The sequence below is a fragment of the Wickerhamiella sorbophila genome (genome assembly GCF_002251995.1).
Source record: "Wickerhamiella sorbophila strain DS02 chromosome Unknown contig2, whole genome shotgun sequence".
NCBI classification, from domain to species: Eukaryota; Fungi; Ascomycota; class Dipodascomycetes; order Dipodascales; family Trichomonascaceae; genus Wickerhamiella; species Wickerhamiella sorbophila.
Window position 1 is genome coordinate 412,614 of NW_020194005.1, and position 19,598 is coordinate 432,211.

Below are 19,598 nucleotides of genomic sequence, written 5' to 3' on the forward strand. Positions count from 1 at the left end.
TTATTTAGAGCAGCTCATCGGTGGTTTATTCTTCGTTTTTCCGGGTCTCCGCCTGTTCGCTGGGCACTTCTTCAGTCTCATTTGCAGTCGCATCCTCGACCTTTGACTCAGGAGTCTCTGGTGTTTTCTCTGTACTCAGCTCGGGCTCGCGCTCGGGCACAGGCTCGGGTTCGAGATTTTTGCGAACAAGAGCGGCAATTTCAGGGACGAATCCTTTGAGTTGGCGTTCAGAATCGTTCCAGAACTCCTCTGTACCATGGCCAGCCATGCGCATAACTAGGACCACGTTTTTTAGCATCTCCGTGACGCTTTCCTGTAAGGCTGGCTGCCTTCGGGAAGACAATAGACGATCCAGAACTCTCAGGAGAGCCAGCCATGGTTTTTCAATATCCACATCACTTCTCATAGCGTAGTGCAAGAACACCTTTCCGCCCAATGATGAGGCCTGCTGGCGCGTTCGTTCCATGCCTGTTGCGTCGCAGTTAAAGACCTCTGGCTTGAGCAGTTGATTCAGCAGGCCAATAACCGCTACATCAAAGATGCGTTGCCAAGACTCTCCGCTCTTTGCAGTTTGCTGCTCAAGTAGTATCTTTTGGAGTCGAGCGACGGCTCCTTCCCGTAGCTCCTTAGTGAGCGCCATGTAGCATGGCTCTTGCAGGGCCGTCAAGTAGCTTGCGACCTCTTCGGGCGACCTATTCAGATTTTGCATTCCATAAAGTGCATCCAGAGCGTCTTCTGATCCTTTAGAGGCAAGTACTGCAAGTGCATGCTCGGCTGCGGGACGCGCCTCGGGTGTAACTTCAGCACTGTGCTCTTTGGCAAATGCAGCTGCAAGACTTAAATCACTTGTCTCCAGTAACTGCCAAAGCCTAGCACTGCCCACCGGTAAGTTAGGCATAGAAAGCAAACCATCCGCAGTCTCCAAGTTTGCCAGCATCTGATCAACAAGATCCAGCTTACCAGAAACTAGTGCCGCGTGTAAGGGAACCAAACCATCAAAGTTGCCTTCAGCATTGGCACACACAGAAGCAATCTTCTCCGCATGTTCGCTACGGCCGCCTGCCATTTTTAGGGACAACTCCAAAAGCATAATCCGACTTGCTGAATATTTGGAGCCTGCCGGTGGTAATGCCGCCATAATTCCATCAATAGCAGTCTCGGCAATGTCCGAGCTTTCAGCGCAGATCTTGATAATATTATCAACGATAGTCAAGACGTTGCATGCAGTCACACAATCCTGAGCACCAAGGGCCGCATCCACTTCTTCATCACTGGGCTCACTGGGCTCATCGGGATTAGCCGTCAAGTATGAACTGAGTGCGCTGAAAATACCTACGTTGCGTCCTGCTTTACCCCGCTCGAAGCGATAGGCGGCAGGCACCCTATCGAGGCCTGGAGGCACAAACAAATCATAAATATACAGGTTTGTCACGACACGCGCAAACAGCTCCCAGCCTTGAGGTGACAATGCGTCCAGTTGCTTGTTCTCAACGGCATCACTGAAGATTTTGAACATAGTTATGGATGCCATCTGGGCCTTGAGGTCCGACCCAAACGGACTAGAAAGGTCGCTCACAATAACGTCGTACGTGGTTCCATCATCACGGTATATAGCAACACAAAGGTTTGTTTTTGGAACTACCAAATCACCACTTGCCAATGTAGAAATTTTAGCAAGACAACGCACAATATGGTCAAAGGCGGGTTGCAGCTCAAACTTCGCGGCGAGGGAAGCTGCTTGACGGAAGCCGGTGATAACACGACTGAAAACAACGTCATCTGTTGCCGTAGCAAAAATAAACGATAGAGTCGAGACAATAGGACGCCATGAGTTGGCAAAAACGTAGCGGTCAATATAGGGCGAGGCATTAGTTTCAAATTCACTTGCCTGCGGCAGCGAGAGCTGCAGTTCACGCCATGCATATTCAAAGGTTTCGTCAGTATCGTGTTCCTCAGGTAAAACAATCTCACGGTGCTTGATAGTCGTATAGATTTCACGCAAATAATCCTCATTGAAGTCTTTGCCATTATTAGCTCCTCGTAAATTATTCTTGAATGAATCAAACTCCATTCTTCGTTTCACCTGTGGGCTATGTTGATCAGTATTGAGCATGATCACTGCGTACGCCAGAACAAATGCAGCATCAGCATTCGCAACTTGATCAGAATGACACCCATTTGCAATATAGTGCTCACTAAAGCGCTCGAAAATGGGTTCAATCTCTGCAGACTCACCCGGTAATCGGAAACAGCATAGGAATTCTCTTAAAGCCTCATCGATGCGCTTCTCGGTGAAATCGAATCCGTCAATAAACGATCTAAGAATATCCTTGTTAACAGCTCTGGCTAAAAAGCGTCCAAGCTCGCCCTTGTGTAGACGACGAGATGAGCGAAGGAAAGCGGCGATTGCTTGTGGCGATTGCTCAGAGATTACACCGCGCTCCAGCATGAGCTCTATTCCCTTTTTAGGAGACTTGTTGAACTCAGTAGTGACAACAATCTCGATATCCTTGCGCCGTTTTCGCTCAATAGCTTCTGTAACCTCTTGAGGTTCCTGTTCTGTGATGAGGGAAGATCGGGAAGTGATACGTTGAAGAAGAGCAAGCACGGCTTCCAAACAGAGCGGTGGGACAGCAGGAGTTGACCAAGTCGCACTATCAGGATAAGCACTGCGGCACAAAAAGCCTACCAAATCCTGGCACATGTCTGTTTGTGAGGTATCACAGTCATAGTTTGCGAACAAAGACGGGAAGAAGGACACGCCATGGGAGAATCGAGTGAGCGTCTCAACCATGATCTCACGAATTTCTGGAGCACGCGAAGTCGCATTAGGACCAGGCGGCTTAACACATGCCGGGCGGACGACAATACCGTCATAAAAGATGTCATCCATCGAGGTGTCACGAGGTAAATCCGTGAGAGGAGCCAAAGCGCCAAGCAAATAGGCGAGAATGAATTCAAGCTGCAGCTTGTAGTGCTGTCCACCAGTCTCCATAATTAAGCCCACGAGTTGTAATGATTCATAAACAAGAGCCGGGTGCTCGCGGCGGACCAGTTGAGCCAAATACTTGAACAGATGGGCGGAAATCAAGGTCACAAATGCAGAATGCTGAGCTATTCCTCTACCTGCAATCTCGAAGCATACACGGAGAATGCGTAGAACCATAACTCTGGTCGAATCAGTGTAGGCGTGTTGACTTTGGGGGTTTGTGATGCTAACCAACACGCGAAATGTTTCTAAGATTGCCGGGGTTGAGAATGGTGCGGTATCAATCTCTTTCTTGTCGGTTCCGTTCGCCTGCTGCGACGGGTTGCCATCTGTAGTGCTGGCCGCAATGCTAGCCGCGTCCCCGTTCACCGAGTCTGTTTCAGCAGTCGTTGAATCGGTAGCGGCAAAAGTACCAGCTGTGTTGCCACTACTCATATCATTCTGAGGCATAGGACTCTCGATATTCAGAACATCGTCACCAAAGTCTCGGCTGCCTTGGTCCTCAAACGGCAGCTGGCTAAACACTAACCTCATTAGTCCAGTTACAGTGGAAACCACCGAGCGGCGAAGGGCATCGCCGCGTCTCATTTGGCACGCCATACTAAGACAAGTTTCGACCAGCTCACATACAGCTTCATTGCAGAGTCCCAGCCCTAGTTCAGACACAATAATCTTGTCCAAAACACCCATAAGCTGGACGAGCACCGCATCATCCTCGTACTGGTCGGTGGCTCTAAACCGGCAGTTGGTGATGGCCATCGCAACTTTGTACAAAGCCTCACCAATGTCTGGCATCTTTGTGTTGATGACCTTCAAAACCACCATTTTCTCCAATGCCGAGAGAGCAAGAGATGTTATGGCCCCCGTGGTGCTGGGGGCTTTGATGACCGCAATGAAGGGGTCAACAAGCGCAACTGCGGTCAGATCACTGAAGTTCTTAGATTCGATCTCGGACCGTAACTTTGCAAAGGCCCAAATCAGCGGCTGGCTAGTCGTGGACACGTTGACCTTGTTGGATGTTCGGAGGCCCAGCCGCTCGCTCAACGTCGTGTCGCCGTCCTCGTTCTGCGTTCCCAGAATAGCAGCAATACCAGAGTGTGTCTGCCGCGAACTCTTCCGCATAGCAGACATTATGGCTATGCACTCGTTCGCGACAAGATAGCCGCTATCCACTGCACATTGCATATTGCTTAGAAAACTAGTGTCCCCGCGGTGATTTGTAAAAGCGAGGCCTAACCGGAGGGCGAGAATGCGCCATATTTAGGATTGCCAGCGTTGTGGAGAACTAAAAAAAATCTACAGCTATATTTCAATCTTCGTCAACTAGCTAGGGGAGGAATTGTTTCACCACCAAAATACTTGGCTGCGACTGATGGTCATAAGGACAAGCACAAGCCACATGAGGGCAATAGGTTCATCCTTTTTCGATTCAAACTTGAACCCGACCTTGGAGTAGTAGTAAATCATGCCTACGAACGTGGCAATGGAGAGAGCCGAGCTGAATGTTCCGACAGGCGCGCAGTTGGGTGCGTAGTAGGCAGAACAGACCTGCTCGAACAACTGGAGTAGAGCCCAGTACGACAAGCTAAAGGCCAGCGCCCCGAGTCCAAAACTGGTAGAGAGATAAAGCATGCTCATGGGATATGATACAGCACAGAATGCCCCACAAATTCGACAGATAACGTTAAGTAAGCTCCTGCATGAATGTGTTTCGAGGCTGGTAGGGCGTGCACTCGTCTCGGCATGTTAAAGCTCAACAGTTCGTCTTGTATCCAACTCACCCAGTCGTGCCATCTCACAGTCAATTGTGTGTTTGACTACCCTAAGCATGCGCAAAAGTGGTGCCCTTGCGGTTTGGTTGGCGCGTCATCCTGCAGCTCTGCTAACCGTCAGCTGGAAAATTGGGAAGATTACCGAAAAAAAAAATTCTAAGCGATCATGCCTGACATCTCAAACTTGTTAGCACCAGAATCCGACGAGGAGGACGTTCAAGACATCGTCCTTGATTCTGATGTTGAGGAAGCGTCTGGCTCGTCTTCCTCGAGTTCGGAGTCTGAGAGCGAAGACGACCAGAGGTTCCCCGATCTGGATAGCGACGAGGACGACGACGAGACGATTATGAGGGACATTGCGCCCAAGAAGATCTCTGGCTCGTCGTTCTCTGCTATGGGACTATCAAAATTGATTTTAACTAACATTCAACGGAAAGGCTTCAAGACACCAACGCCAATTCAACGCAAAGCAATTCCGCCCATTGTGGAAGGACAGGATGTGGTGGGTATGGCTCGTACAGGTTCTGGTAAAACCGCCGCTTTTGTTCTTCCCATGATTCAAAAGCTAAAGGTCCACAGCGCCAAGGTTGGTGCGCGTGCACTCATTCTCTCTCCGAGTCGTGAACTCGCTATCCAGACGCTAAGGGTTGTTAAAGACTTTTCGAAGAAATCTGATTTGCGAAGCGTTCTGCTGGTTGGTGGTGATTCTTTAGAAGATCAGTTTGGATTCATGATGAACAATCCAGATATTATCATTGCTACTCCCGGTCGTTTCTGGCATTTGCAGGTCGAAATGAGACTCGACCTTTCAACTGTCGAGTATGTTGTGTTTGATGAGGCAGACCGTCTATTCGAGATGGGTTTTGCTGAGCAGCTCAACGAAATTCTGGCCTCGTTGCCAGAGCTCAGACAAACGCTCCTTTTCAGTGCCACCCTGCCTCCTTCTTTGGTTGATTTTGCTAAAGCAGGTCTGAAAAATCCCCAGCTTGTGCGTTTGGATGCCGATCAAAAGGTATCTGACCAGCTGCAAATGGGTTTTTTTGCTACAAAGGACTCTGAGCGTGATGCGGCTTTGCTGTACATTCTGCAGGACCTGATTAAAATGCCTTTAATGTCTGAAGAGCAGCGCGAGTATCTGAAGAAGCGTGAGGATGTTGTCTATGATGAGGAAGGTAAACTTGAACGCCGAGAGCGGCTGCCTCATGCACTCGAACTTCCGACCCCTCAGTCTACTATTGTATTTGTTCCAACAAAGCATCATGTCGAGTATATCTCCCAGTTGTTGAAGCTTAATGGTTACGCTGTTTCAGCTATTTATGGTTCTCTAGACCAAGCAGCCCGACGAGAGCAGTTGTACTTGTTCAGAGCAGGAAAAACAAGCATCCTGGTTGTGACTGACGTTGCCGCTCGTGGTGTTGATATCCCCATGCTAGCAAACGTTATCAACTTCAACATGACCACCAGTGCTCGTGTGTTTGTTCACCGTGTTGGTCGTACCGCTCGTGCTGGTCATCAAGGATGGGCCTACACCTTGGTCAGGCAAAGCGACCTGCCCTACTTGGCCGACCTCGAGGTCTTTTTGGGTCGTAAAATTGTTAATGCCAAAGGAGACTATTCTCAATCGCTTGTGCTGGGTGGTCTGCCTCGCTCGGGGGTGGAATTCCATATGGAGCAAAATTTACACCTGCTCAAGCGTGAATATGATTTGAGTGAGCTCAGTAAAGTTGCCCTCCGTGGTGAAAAGCTTTACAACAAGACTAGAGAGGCAGCGTCGAAAGAAGGTGTGCGTCGGGCCCGTGAACTGGCTAATACGACATGGGATAGGCCTCACCCACTGGCGGTCCACGATGATGAAGCTGCTAAAGAAGACCTGCTAGCACAATTCGCAAACCGTAAAACCAAAGAAACTGTTTTCGAATTCAAAAAGAATGGCGCTGGCGACTCAGCCCAGTTGATGGCTCGCCGCAGAGTGCAGATCGCACCTGTCCAAGAGCGGCTTGCCAAGCGCAAGAGGGTTGCCCAAGCAGAAGCAGATGCATCGAATAAGGCGGCAGAAGAAGCAGCATCTAGCAAGGCGGCATCTGCTGGACGGTTTGCGGACAAGACCTTTTTCATGAGTCACTATGAGCCTTTGGAAAGTCTACAAGAACGTGGATACTCTCTACATGGAACTGCCGGCTTCAGTGATGCTGTGCGAGATGTATCCTTTGGTGTCAATGATGAAGGTAAAGATTTCCAAACCAAGCAGATCACACGATGGGACAAGAAACGCGGCAAGTACATCAACACCACTGGCGAAAACAAAGTCAAGTACATCAAAGGTGAAAGCGGTCACAAAATCCCTGCGTCACTTCGCACTGGCAAGTTTGAAGATTGGAAGCGTGCCCATAAGGTGTCTGGCATCACAGATGGACCCAACACAGAATTCAATAAATTCCAGCACCGTAAACTCAAGGCCCCCAAGCCTGCAGACAAAGCGCGTGATGATTATGCAAAACGCAAAGGTAAAGTCGCTAAGGCAGTGGAAAGTGGTTTGCGGGTCAAAGGTCACCCTACATCGGTTAGCCTTGGCATTCAATCGAACCAGACGATTCAAAAGCAGCGTGCGCAAAAGCAAAAGCGGTGGGAGAAGTCTAACCAGCCAGCTAAAAGACGTAAATAATATGTATCATGTTATATCTGATCAACGATATTTTGAAACTGATCTGCGGAAGGATCTTCTGCGAGAATCAAATTTTCTTCGTTGATGCGCATCGTATTTAATAGTCACAGTATTCCTGGCTTGGCGAAACTCTAAACATATACAAACACCCACGATTAAGCACCAGCGGGGCAATCTTATTACAACCTAGTCTTTATTGCCACACTATGCTTCAACAGACTTTCTTAGATTAAGTTCGCCATCTCGCGAGGTATAGATTTGGGAGGGGCGCCAGCAGCATGTAAGAAAACAAGGCCAGCTTCGATCGCGGTTGTTCAGGCCAACTCAAGCCAAAAATGCAGCGAATGAATGAGCCAAACCTTTGATAGTAGCCTGCTCAGTTGAGCTCAGGTGATACAGCCAGTACAAAGATATTTATGAACGATTTAATCGAAAATGGACTGCATGTTCTACTCTATCACCTTACCCAACTGACGAAAACGGTTTCTGCATTATGGCATCACTATGCATCTGATCGTAGCCGTAGCTTTTTGATTCCGTCTGTACACCGACAAGTAGACAACTATTTTCACCTGAAACTCGTATAATGCAATATGCTTGATTTTCCAAACACATTGCAGCCGACATTCCGACTGTTCAGAATGACGGCTTTTCTGACCTAGTATACACACTAGCTGGACGGTGGTTAACAACACGACCGGCAAGACGGAAAAATTCTTGCCCTAGGGCCACATATGCCCACCATAGTAGATCCATCTACACTAAAAATACGCAAGTGGGGATAAAAATTTTTGTGAGGTTTCAGAAGCGGTTAGCCAATTTCCCAACTTTCAGGTTATAGAGTGAGTAAAGGTTTTCTTTTGACGCACTGCAAATCGCGCGGTTCTCCACACTGTAGGCGGTCGACTTCTCACGCCCCTAAAGCGTATGTGTCTGAAAAAAACACCCTTAAAAACAACGTATATTTAATTGGATAAAACGAGGAAAAATGTGCCTCTTCTACAAATAGTGGCCAGCTTGCTTGGGGTTGATTGTTTTGGGCGTCCAAGGGTTCCCCTGCGGGTCATCCGGAAATGTCAATGTAATGTTATATTGGGAATCATGAATAATCGCTATACGCAAATATGGACCGCCAGGCAATGCGCAAGGTAGTGATAGTGCTCTATAGTTCTAAAACAGTGAAATAGCTGGCAAAGATTGTAGGCCTTGGCAGCCCAGAATCGTTCTGCAGCGGTAAATCGGAGTGGCCATCTCAAGCTTACGCTTCAGGCCATATCCGCTGCACGTAAGCGTTATATAAGCGATGCATGTGGGTAGAAACCTTGTGAACTTAATAATACACATGAGCGCATTTTATCGCGAGTGCGGGGGTGGTTGATGTCTGGGTTATACGCTTGTTGGCAGTCTGAGTTCAAACCGGAGTTTTAGAAAATGAAAAAACCAAATGAGCTATCGCCCCAGCTCAGGACCCACGGTTTCTGACTTAGATGTCCGGTACCCCTACCCGTATGCATCATCTGGAAAAAAAATCTGCAGGGCGACCCGGTTGTCCCACTCTTTTAGATGGTTGCCCGATCGTTGCTTTGACGGGTCCGCAAAAAATGGGGAAGGGTATAGTGGGATGCCGTTAGCGCGTTTGAAGGTTCACGATCCGCAGGAACTTGTCGTGTTGGACTGGTAGACAACATTATTTCCCCGCACGCCGTGGAATACCCTGGGGGAAATCCCGCACTACCTCGGAGGGAAAACCTGGTACCCCTGCGTTCTACTGTGCTGGTTAAGCTGTGCCAAGCACGGCTGCGGAGGTGGGTTTGCGCGAAAAGCTTAGCTCAGCGAGGGTTAGCTGCATGCACTATGACCTAGCGGTACGCATGGTAAACGCAGCGTGCAGAAATCCGGAAATGTTATATAAAGTGTATAAATCTGGGGCATCGTAATCTGCTCGTAAACTACCCCGCATTAAAATGGTTCGTGAACGATCAGGTACCATGCTTTCACGCATGAGTGACAAGGTCGCAGTGGTCATGCCTACTGATATGAAACGTTCATCCACTATGGGCCTGACTGGCCGCCCTCTGCGCTGGCTCATCTCTTTCGCCGCTACTGTTGGCTTCTCGCTGTTCGGTTATGACCAGGGTCTGATGTCCGGTATCGTCTCAGGCAAGCAGTTCTGCCAGAAAGAGTTCAAAATCCTCTGTAAGAACCTGTTGGACAACGACGACACTACCCATGACGATGATGTCCGCCAGGGCGCCGTCACTGCGTGTTATGAGATTGGTTGTTTCTTTGGTGCATTGTTTGTGCTTGGTGTTGGTGAGCGCTGGGGCCGTAAGCCTCTTATCATGACCGGCTGCTTCATCATCATTATCGGTACCGCCATTTCAGCGACCGCATTTGGCGACAAATGGGGTCTTGGTCAGTTCGTCATCGGCCGTGTCATTACTGGTATTGGCAATGGCATGAACACTGCAACTATTCCTGTCTGGCAATCTGAGATTGCCCGCCCTGAGCTCCGTGGTCGCCTTGTGCAGCTTGAGGGTTCAGTGGTTGGTGTCGGTACTATGATTGCTTATTGGCTCGACTACGGTCTGTCATTTGTTGATTCTTCAATTCAATGGCGTCTTCCTGTTGCCATGCAGATCGTTTTTGCATTGATTGTTTTCCTTTTAATGATCGGTCTTCCTGAGTCACCTCGTTGGCTCGTCAACCATGAACGCGAGGAGGAGGCCCGCCCTATTTATGCCGCCTTGGAGGATGTGCCGTTGACCGACGAGATTGTCGAGACCCGTTTAGCTCATGCTATCAACGACTCCAAGCGTTCTGGTGGTGGTAGGATGCGCTTCTCTGAGCTCATGACTCACGGCAAGACCGCCCATTTCTCTCGTATGTTGATTGGTGCTTCTACCCAGTTTTTCCAGCAGTTTACTGGTTGCAATGCCGCCATTTACTACTCGACTATTCTATTCAAGAAGATGGATCTTGGTGACGTTATGTCCCTGACCATGGGTGGCATCTTCGCCTCTATTTACGCTGGTATGACTCTGCCTGCTTTCTATCTTATTGAAAAGTGGGGTCGTCGTCCCTTGTTTTTGTTTGGTGCCATTGGCCAAGGCTGCTCCTTCATTATCACCATGGGTTGTTTGGCGGCTGTTCGTACCTCTCAGTTGAAGCGTGCTCACGCAGATCTCACCCACCACGAGAAGCAGGTCACCAAGGGTGCTGCCGTTGGTTTGTATCTGTTCATTTCATTCTTCGCTATGTCCATTCTTGGTCTGCCCTGGATTTATCCTCCTGAGATCAACCCTCTGAGAACCCGTACCGCTGCCACTGCCGTCTCCACTTGCACCAACTGGTTGTCAAACTTTGCTGTTGTTATGTTCACGCCAGTGTTTGTTGGTAACGCCGGCTGGGGTGCCTACCTGTTCTTCGCCCTGATCAACTTCATTTGGGTGCCTGTCATTTTCTTGTACTACCCTGAGACTGCTGGCCGCTCCCTGGAGGAGATCGACATTATCTTTGCCCGTGCCAACGAAGAGAACAAGATGCCCTGGCGCGTTGCCGCTGTCATGCCCAAGATGGACAACGACGAGGTCCATGCCGAAGCCCGCCGTCTTGGTCTCCACCTCGACGACGAGCTGCTCGACGAAGAGTCTGGCTTCGACAGCAACGACAAGGCTGCTGGCTACGAGAGCGACACTCCTGGTGAGACCCCTCTCGCTCGCAGCCCCTCGGCTACCTCTGCTTAAAACACTTTTTAGTTGGAAAACTTGACCCCGCTAATTACACTCCGGGAACCCCCATATAAGTTATTTCCGATTTATTATTACATCATAGTGAGAATTTAGAATACCGTGTATTATTTTACAGACCTCTTTGACTGCTGTTTTTTTTCGCCCTTCCTATACCATCCGCGTGCGTCTGTAATATGCATGCCACGTCCCGTAAGGTAAACAAAAAGTGCATGGATAATCGAGGTGGGCTAGAGTAACACGGGCCATGCGTGGGTCGAGATATAGTCGATCATGAATCAACTAGCTGTAATTTATTATTTAGTGCTCTCAGCAGCGAGCTATAATTCGACCCTTTTCACACCTCAGCCGCAGGACGACAGTTTATGAGGTCGTGAAGCTACCCTGATCAGGTCATCATACCACAGTGCTAACACTTGCAAAGGCTAGTCTGAAACAATGGCTGAGGACCAAAAGGAAGTTTCAGATACCCTCAAAAAGGTATACGAGATGATCAGTAAAGAAGATTCGGAAGACCAGGAGTTTGCAATGCAGCAGGCACTGCTTGAAAAGCAAATGGCCATGAGGACAGGTGGTTCAGCGAGCCATTCTAATGCCCCGCCGAGCAGTCCGCCCGCTAATCGCCGCATTTCGGCCCTGTTTGGAGGCGGCAGCTCAGGTAGTGCCAACACGGTAGCCCAGCGCTCGAGCCGGGCAGACGATGTGCAGTTTGCTGCGGAGGTTTCAGAGAACCTTCTCCTCGAGTGTCGTCGTCAACAAGTTCAGATCAAGAAGCTCGAGCAAGAGAGGGGCACTTACTCTGCTGAGCTCGAGTCGCTGCGGCAAAAATTGAACCAGGCCGAGCAAAGAATCGATAGTTCAGGCGCAACGCAAGAGCAATTGCGTGAAGCTAATTGGTCGCTCGAGCTCCAGCTCCAGGAGGCTCAGGCTTTACTGGCCAAGCAGGGCGACGCAGCAAACAAATGGACACAAGAGGCGGCCAAGCTTAAGAACGCCGAATCGTCCCATTTGGAAAAAATCGACCAATTGACCAGTGCTCAAGACGAGCTTACAGAGGCTGCCCGCTCAGCTGCCGCAAAACACGATAATGATGCCCAGACCTTGCGACACTTGGTTGATGAGCTCGAGGAAGAGCTCGCAATTGAAAAGAATCGGGTTGCTACGCTGGAAAGTTCGCTCAAACGTCAGACTATGCTCAACCCTCCCCAGTTGGGGGCCCCTCGAAGCTCTGACAATCGCGCCGAGAACGAAGATGAGTTGACCACCCCTACCAACTCTCCACCGACCTCCCCGATCAAGGCAACCCCAATGAAATCAACGGCTCTGGAAAATGATACCCAACGTGCGTCTTTAAGCCACCTGCAACGGCAGCTGCAAACCATGCGCACAGCACTACAGCGCGAGAAAAACGAAAAGCTCGAGCTCAAGCGTCAGCTTGTCGAGTATTCTCAGGCATCCAATGCTGGAGGTAGGAAAAAGAAAGCCCGACCTATCCCTCGTACTTCGGCTCGTCCCCTTTCGTTTACCAAGCGAGGCACCCCGTCGCTGCAGAGCCATACCACTGATGAAGACGGCGATGATGAATTTGATTTTGAATCTGCGGCAGAGAGTATCTATGAAACAGCTGACAGCGCCATTACCGGAGTTGCCCAAGTTGGATTAGGATTGGGTGCTAGCCCGTCTACCGACTTTTTCAGTGTTGATGAGAACCTTGACGACACTGACAGTGGACAAGAGACACCAACTGGCGAGATTCCGGCCGGAACTCCCAGAACATCATTCTTCCGTCGCATCTTTACGAAATCACCGCAGACGAAAGCAGATCTCAGCACGGAAGTTGAAAGTGAGAGTAATGCCTCATTCAATGATACCCTTAAACCTCTCTCGGACGATATTATTCCGGCAGAAAAGCTTGCTGAACTCGTGTCTGACGAGGATCTATCCAATATCGTCGAGACACGTGGATTTGAACTAGTCAAGCCTAAGCAGGTGCTCCCAGCTGGGTTTGTTGCTGTATCGCGCGGTGAGTACGAAGACTTGAACTCTCGACCTTCAGTAAAGAGCGACGATGCTGTTGTTTTGTCCAAGCAAGAACATGCGGCTCTCATCAAGCCTGATATCGATACCGTCAAATCGCTTGCAGAGTCTGAAGGCTATGTTGTTATTACTTCCGCTCAACACCAAGCACTTGTCGAGCCGTCCTTTGAGGAATGGTCATCCCAGGCATCTAAGTTCCACAAATCGATTGTGGATCCTGAGGAGTTGGCTGAACTACAGTCTCCCACCTTGGGTGCTTTGAAAAATTATCTACAGAAAGAAGATCATGTTGCTGTGCCTGCTGAGGAACATAAATCTCTCTTGAATCCATCCTTGGACATTCTGCAGACCCAAGCTGAGTCTCATGGCCATGTTGTTTTGTCAATGGCCGCTCACGAGACGCTCGTCAACCCCACCTTGGACACTATTCTTCAGCAAGCCCTCAACTACGATCATGTGGTTCTATCAAAAGCCGAGCATAAAAAACTTGAGCATCCTGAATTGGACGCAGTATTCAAACAGGCTGAATCGTACGGTCATGTGGTTGTTCCAGAGGCCGAGTACAAGTCACTTGTCAATCCTGAGCTAGATACACTTCGTCAACACGCAAATACCCACAACCACGTTCTTTTGAGTAGAGAGGAACATTCTGACTTACTCAATCCTGCAATTGAAAAGTTGCAGAATCATGCGGAGAATAAAGGCCATATTCTCCTATCCGCAAAGTCTCATGAGCGGCTGCGCCGTCCTTCTCTTGATAGTATACAGGCTCAGCTTGATGCTCATAATCATGTCATGGTTCCTCGTGAAGAACATAATCAGCTGCTTGACCCCACGCTGGAGAAGGTTGCTGAGTACGCTGTCAAAAGGCATCATGTTGTTGTTCCTGAAGATGAGTATGACAGGCTCAAATCTCCGACCTTCTTGGCCGTCACCGAGGAGGCGAAAAAGCACAACCATGTGTTGGTTTCAATTGACGAGTATAGTACACTTTCCGAACCTGACGTGTCTGCTCTCCGAGAAGGTGCTAAAAAGCTGCACCATGTTTTACTGAGCGATGCAGAGTTTGAAGCTCTCAAGAGTCCAGATATTGAGACCATCTCTAGACATGTGAAGAGCCATGATCACGTCTTATTGTCGCAGGATGAGTATGAGGCACTTGCAAACCCTTCACTGGATCGCGTCAAAGAGCGAGCAGGTGATTTCAAGCATATTGCCATTCCCACCGAGACATACAAGTCATTACTGCATCCTGATGTTGAGTCTCTTCGTACGCACGCAGCTTCTCTGAATCATGCTATCTTGTCTGAAGAGGAGCTCGAGAAACTAGAGCATCCTCCTGCAGATAAGGTCTCGTTGTTGGCGAGCTCGCATTCACTTTCAGTAATCGCTGATGATGAACTCGCCAAGCTTCGCAGAGAGGCCGAGCATCCAACACGCTCAGAGCTTGAGATGCATGCTGCAGAGCTTGATCTTGCTGTAACTTCCAAGCAAGAGATCGAGGAACTGCAAAACCCTCCTTCAGAAAAGATTCACGAGCTGGCCAAGCGTCACAACCTGGTGCTCTTGAGTGCTGCTGAGCATGAAGATCTGATATCGCCAAGCCGTGAGATGGTTGAAAAACACTTGGAGCGTGAAAAACCAAGTCTTGAGGTTGTTCGTGGGCTTGCAAAACATCACAACCGTGTGTTGGTGACTGATGACGATGAAGGAACCCGGTCGTTAGCTGCTCAGCATGGCCTTGCTGTTCTAACTGCTGATAAACTCGAAGAGCTTCAAAATCCATCCTTACAGCGCACAGTACAGGAGCTCAAGCGTCATGGCTATGAAGGTGTTCCCATCGATGAGCTTCAAACTCTTAGACACAAGATTGAAACACCTTCTCTCGAGGAGCTGAAAGGTCGTGCGGATTCTCTTGGCTTTGCTGTTGTTCCTGTGTCTGATTCAGAACTATTTACCAAGCTCAAGCAAAAATTCGACTCGCCTACCGAGTTCGACCTTGAGGAGATTGCTAGCAAACGCGACTTTGTAGCTCTTCCTCGCGATGTATATGAACGTCTAGAGGAGACTACTAAGAACCCCGATGAGGCTACTATAGTACGCTTTGCCAAACAACATGGTCTCGAAGCTATTCCAGTGGCTGAGCTTGAGGCCCTCAAGGAACGTGCGTCCAAGCCCACGCGAGAGGACATTGATGCTTGGGCCTATGACAATGATCATGTTACGCTGCCTACTGAGGAGTACGAGAAGCTGGTTAAGCAGGCCGAGTCTAAACGTAAACAGACCGACCTAGCCAACTTGAGCGTGGCAGAGCGCAGAGAGCACTTTGAGTCTCTTATCAAAAATTCTCGTGGAACCCCCACGAAATCGCTGCAGGCCTCTCCTCAAAAGGGAGAACGTATGACGGAAACTCTCAAATCGTTGGGTTATGTGCCTCTTCCTCAAGATGAGTATCGCCGTTTACTTGCGTCTCAGACGGTGTACGAACCTACTAAGGGTGATATCATGAGAAGTGCGCGCACGTTCGGTATGACGGCTTTACCTACTGAGGAATATCGCAGTCTTCTTGAGCGTTCAGGTGGTAAAGCTGCCAGTAAAGATGATGTTGCGCAGGTCCAAGGTCCTGAGCCCCCACGCACACCCAAACGCAACATTCGTGGATATCCTGATGAAAGCTTTATTGCTACCCCCAGCGAGGATGAGGGTCTCAAAGTCGTGCCTGGTAAGTACCTTGATACATTACGGCGGATCGCTGAGGCTCCTACTAGAGAAGATCTGGATGGCATGGCTAAGCGTCTTGGTCTTGAGCTTTACAAGCCTGACGAGGTGGTTGACATTACCGCACTTGGCCGCAATGAGGATACAGAGAATAAGATCAAACAGGCAGCACGTGAGATTGGCATGACTGAGCTCTTATCTGAAGATGCGATCAAGCAAGAAGCTGTGAAGTTAGGATTTGTTTTACCACTCAGTGACGACGAGATCAAACAACGTGCCGCAGCTCTTGGCCTTGCTGAGCCCCTGGATGAGGAATCAATCAAACTGAAGGCCAAGGAAGCTGGCCTAGTAGAGCCCTTGGAGGATGAAGATTTAAAGGCCAAGGCTAAAGAGCTTGGTCTTGTGGAGCCAATTAGCGACGATGAACTCATGTCTAGGGCTAAATCTGCTGGTCTTATTGAGCCTAGTGATGAGGAAATTCGCAAGCGTGCTATCGTACTTGGCCTTGCTGCCCCTCTTGATGTTGAAGCCATTAAAGAAAAGGCAAAGGCTGCTGGAATGGTGGAGCCCATCTCTGATGATGAGATACGTAGCCGTGCTCTTGCGGCCGGTCTAGTGGAAGCACCTTCGAACGAACAAATCAAGTTTAAGGCTATGGATCTGGGACTTGTTTTGCCTTTGGACAAGGACACGATCAAGAAAAAGGCCAGGGCTTCTGGGCTTGTTGAGCCACTTTCTCAAGAACAGATTTTGGCCCGAGCGAAATCAGCTGGTTTGGTTGAGCCGCTTACCGTAGAGGAAGTCAAAGTCCGTGCTCGTGCAGTGGGACTTGTCGACCCGATTTCCGATGCAGAAGTTCTCGCTCGTGCAAAGAAACAAGGCTGGGTTCCTCCTTTGTCTGACCAAGATTTGCTTGTTCTTATAAAAAATCGTGGCCTCACTAACAAGCTGGTCACTCCAGAGCCTCACATGGATTCTTCTAGTCCATCTCCACCAACCCCCACCCCCCGAGCGACCAGTATACCACCAAGGGGCTCATCGGCCACTGTCACAGCAGCCCCTCCCTCGGTGCACCTTTCGCATCGCCGCTCTGAATCAAATCGGTCGATTGACGAGTTCGGTCTGCCGACTCATTTGGGCGCAACTCGACAGCTTCCGGTGAGTCGCAGATTTGAAATTGTCAAATCGCCATCAGTTGCCGGTCGGGGCCCTCGTCCTGCTCCTGCCCGTTCTAGTGTTATTCGGTCTGCAACTACACCAAACCTTGGCCACAAGTCCTCCCGCGAGAACCTGGTCGAAGATGATCAACAAGTTCGCCAGGCGTTCAACCGGGGTTTCGCTCAAGGGTCTACAACCATCTCGCGCTCTTCGTCGCAACGATCACTGCAATCTAATCTTGTTCAGCGTAAGAACTCGTTGGTTCCCTCAATGGCTAGCGGACTTTCGATTGCTGAGCTTGACCACCCAACCACAATGTCTTTTGTCACTCAGCTAGTCATTGGCGAGTTGTTGTACAAGTATGTGTCGGGCTTCAGTCTGCACGCGTTCACTGGCGGTCGGCACGAACGCTACTTCTGGATTCACCCTTATAGCTTGACGCTGTTCTGGGATAAAGAGAACCCTGCCGTGGGTGGACGTAGCCGGTACACTGGACCGAAATCTGCAGCTATCTTGGATGTCACCGAGATCACTGATCGCAATCCCAACCCTCCTGGTCTGTACTACAAATCGCTCGTGTTTACTACTTCCGGTAAAAGCGTCAAAGTTACGTGCCCCTCTCGGCGTCGTCACTTGATCTGGTATCGTGGCGTCAAGTACCTCCTGGAAAAAGCCCGGGAAGAGAGCGAGATGGCAGAAAAAGACGAGGAAGAAGAGGACACCCCTCAGCAACAGGCACCTTGAAAAATTACATTAAATAGAAAATAGTCAAACGGGCTCTTCCTTTACGTGCGGAGGACGCCAATTCATCAATAAATACGCTTCCTTCGTCCACGGACCTTGGGAAGGAAGATGATCGGGGATATATACAGGTCCTGTTTTTGACGGTTCTACATCCAGAACCTTGAGGATAGTGACTTCATCGTCAGAGATATCTTCGTCCGCATTCAACTGGGTATCTGACAGAAGAGACGGCGGAGACGGGATGGTTTGTGGGGGTCGTTTCCCCTTTGATCTGGCGATGATCTCATTCAGAGACACATTGCCTGCGGGCAGCGGTCGCTTGGCGGGCTTGTCAATGTACGGCGTTTTGCGGGCAGAATGCTCTCGTTCTTGACGACTTATCATGGGACCGACCTGTATAAATGCGTTTTCGATTTCCAGATCGTCCCCATCTGAAGGGATTCTGGCCGACCAGCCGGAAATAACGACGTTTCCGTTTTCGTCGTAGACCGTGACTTTCTTGTTGAAAGCATTGTACTTTAGTCTACCGTCCTGCCACGTTTTATGCTTTCTCTGCTGCGTACTCCAGAGTGCCTCAAACTGAAACTGTGAAATCAGCATGCGTCAGCTGAAGGAGACGAAAACGCGAATACGTTAAATATATCATCACAGGTTAAAATCAGGGGAGCAGAGTTCTTGTTATATACTCAGTTAGACCATTCTACAGCCCACTTGAGAGTCTCGCCAGCCTGGAAAGGAATCACAGTGAGACCATCTTTGCTCAGTTCATCAGCAACCTTGAAGGGCTTTTCGACGAGTGTGACGGTTGCAGAATCGAGGTCGGCATCGTTGATTCTGTAAAAGTCCTTGCCAAAGTCGGTAACAAACCCGCGAAGCTTGTCGAGTTTGCCTGCATTGTCGAAAACTTGGGCAACGTAGGAAATGGCATGCTGCTGGGTGAATACACCGGCAGCAGCACCTTTACCCTTTGTTTTAGACTCAACAGGGTGAGGTGCCGAGTCAGAGCCGAAGAAGAACTTGGGACTGCCAGAAGTAGCAGCCTCAATCAATGCTTCGCGGTCCTCGGGGAACTTGGCGACGGGCTTGCAAAAGTTGTGAGCGTTCCCGCCCCAAGAATCGACCGTCAGGTACAGGTGATGGGCCGTGATTGTGGCAACAACATTGGGGCCACAGCGTTTGACGGCTTTGATGGCCGCTTTTGAAGTGCAATGCTCCAAAACAATGCGCAGCTTGGGGAACTTGGAGTGCAGCAGCTCGAGTGTGGGCAAAAACTTTTCTTCTGCATTCAAAACGTGGATATCCTCGCCACTGGGGCACTCGCCGTGAATGTTCAGCACAATGTCCTGGCGCTCCATCTCGGCAAAAGTGGGATAAAACGGCTCGTAGCTGGAAACGCCGTGGTCACTGTTGGTGGTGACGCCGGCAGGATAGCACTTGACGCCGGAAATGCCGGCCTTCTTTGCGGCCACAATCACCTCAGGAGTGATCTCGTTGCAGAGGTACAGAGACATTAGGAATTTAGTGCGGGGCGACAATTTTTGCAGGCTCTTCTGGTACTCCAGGACCCGCTGCGGGTTGGTCAAGGGCGGAACGAGGTTGGGCATAACAAAGCACACCGATACACCCCCCTCGCGCAGGCTGGGCGTGACCAGTTCCTTCATTGCACCATCGCGAAGATGCACGTGAAAGTCTCCAGGTTTTCCAAGATCAAGCGACATTACAAAGCGTCAGACAGTCGATGGCTGACAAGTTCCCCGGATTTCCCAGCG

General features: G+C 49.7%; 7 protein-coding genes across 7 annotated transcripts; 3 read left to right on the top strand and 4 right to left on the bottom strand.

The window, feature by feature from the left end:
* Positions 1-25: 25 nt before the first annotated feature.
* B9G98_03498 (hypothetical protein) lies at positions 26-4,174 on the bottom strand (the record flags this gene model as incomplete). Its single annotated transcript, XM_024810055.1, has 1 exon — positions 26-4,174. The coding sequence occupies one exon, from the start codon at positions 4,172-4,174 to the stop codon at positions 26-28; it is 4,149 nt and encodes a 1,382-aa protein (XP_024665823.1).
* Positions 4,175-4,333: 159 nt separating this feature from the next.
* B9G98_03499 (hypothetical protein) lies at positions 4,334-4,627 on the bottom strand (the record flags this gene model as incomplete). The annotated part of the gene is made up of 1 exon (XM_024810056.1): positions 4,334-4,627. The coding sequence occupies one exon, from the start codon at positions 4,625-4,627 to the stop codon at positions 4,334-4,336; it is 294 nt and encodes a 97-aa protein (XP_024665824.1).
* Positions 4,628-4,927: 300 nt separating this feature from the next.
* Positions 4,928-7,423, top strand: B9G98_03500 (ATP-dependent RNA helicase DBP10; the record flags this gene model as incomplete). The annotated part of the gene is made up of 1 exon (XM_024810057.1): positions 4,928-7,423. The coding sequence occupies one exon, from the start codon at positions 4,928-4,930 to the stop codon at positions 7,421-7,423; it is 2,496 nt and encodes an 831-aa protein (XP_024665825.1).
* A 1,964-nt stretch (positions 7,424-9,387) lies between these two features.
* Positions 9,388-11,169, top strand: B9G98_03501 (Sugar transporter STL1; the record flags this gene model as incomplete). Its single annotated transcript, XM_024810058.1, has 1 exon — positions 9,388-11,169. One exon carries the CDS (start codon positions 9,388-9,390, stop codon positions 11,167-11,169), a length of 1,782 nt encoding a protein of 593 aa, XP_024665826.1.
* A 441-nt stretch (positions 11,170-11,610) lies between these two features.
* Positions 11,611-17,829, top strand: B9G98_03502 (Nuclear migration protein NUM1; the record flags this gene model as incomplete). The annotated part of the gene is made up of 1 exon (XM_024810059.1): positions 11,611-17,829. The coding sequence occupies one exon, from the start codon at positions 11,611-11,613 to the stop codon at positions 17,827-17,829; it is 6,219 nt and encodes a 2,072-aa protein (XP_024665827.1).
* A 24-nt stretch (positions 17,830-17,853) lies between these two features.
* Positions 17,854-18,429, bottom strand: B9G98_03503 (hypothetical protein; the record flags this gene model as incomplete). The annotated part of the gene is made up of 1 exon (XM_024810060.1): positions 17,854-18,429. The coding sequence occupies one exon, from the start codon at positions 18,427-18,429 to the stop codon at positions 17,854-17,856; it is 576 nt and encodes a 191-aa protein (XP_024665828.1).
* Positions 18,430-18,515: 86 nt separating this feature from the next.
* B9G98_03504 (Dihydroorotase) lies at positions 18,516-19,547 on the bottom strand (the record flags this gene model as incomplete). The annotated part of the gene is made up of 1 exon (XM_024810061.1): positions 18,516-19,547. One exon carries the CDS (start codon positions 19,545-19,547, stop codon positions 18,516-18,518), a length of 1,032 nt encoding a protein of 343 aa, XP_024665829.1.
* Positions 19,548-19,598: the final 51 nt, after the last annotated feature.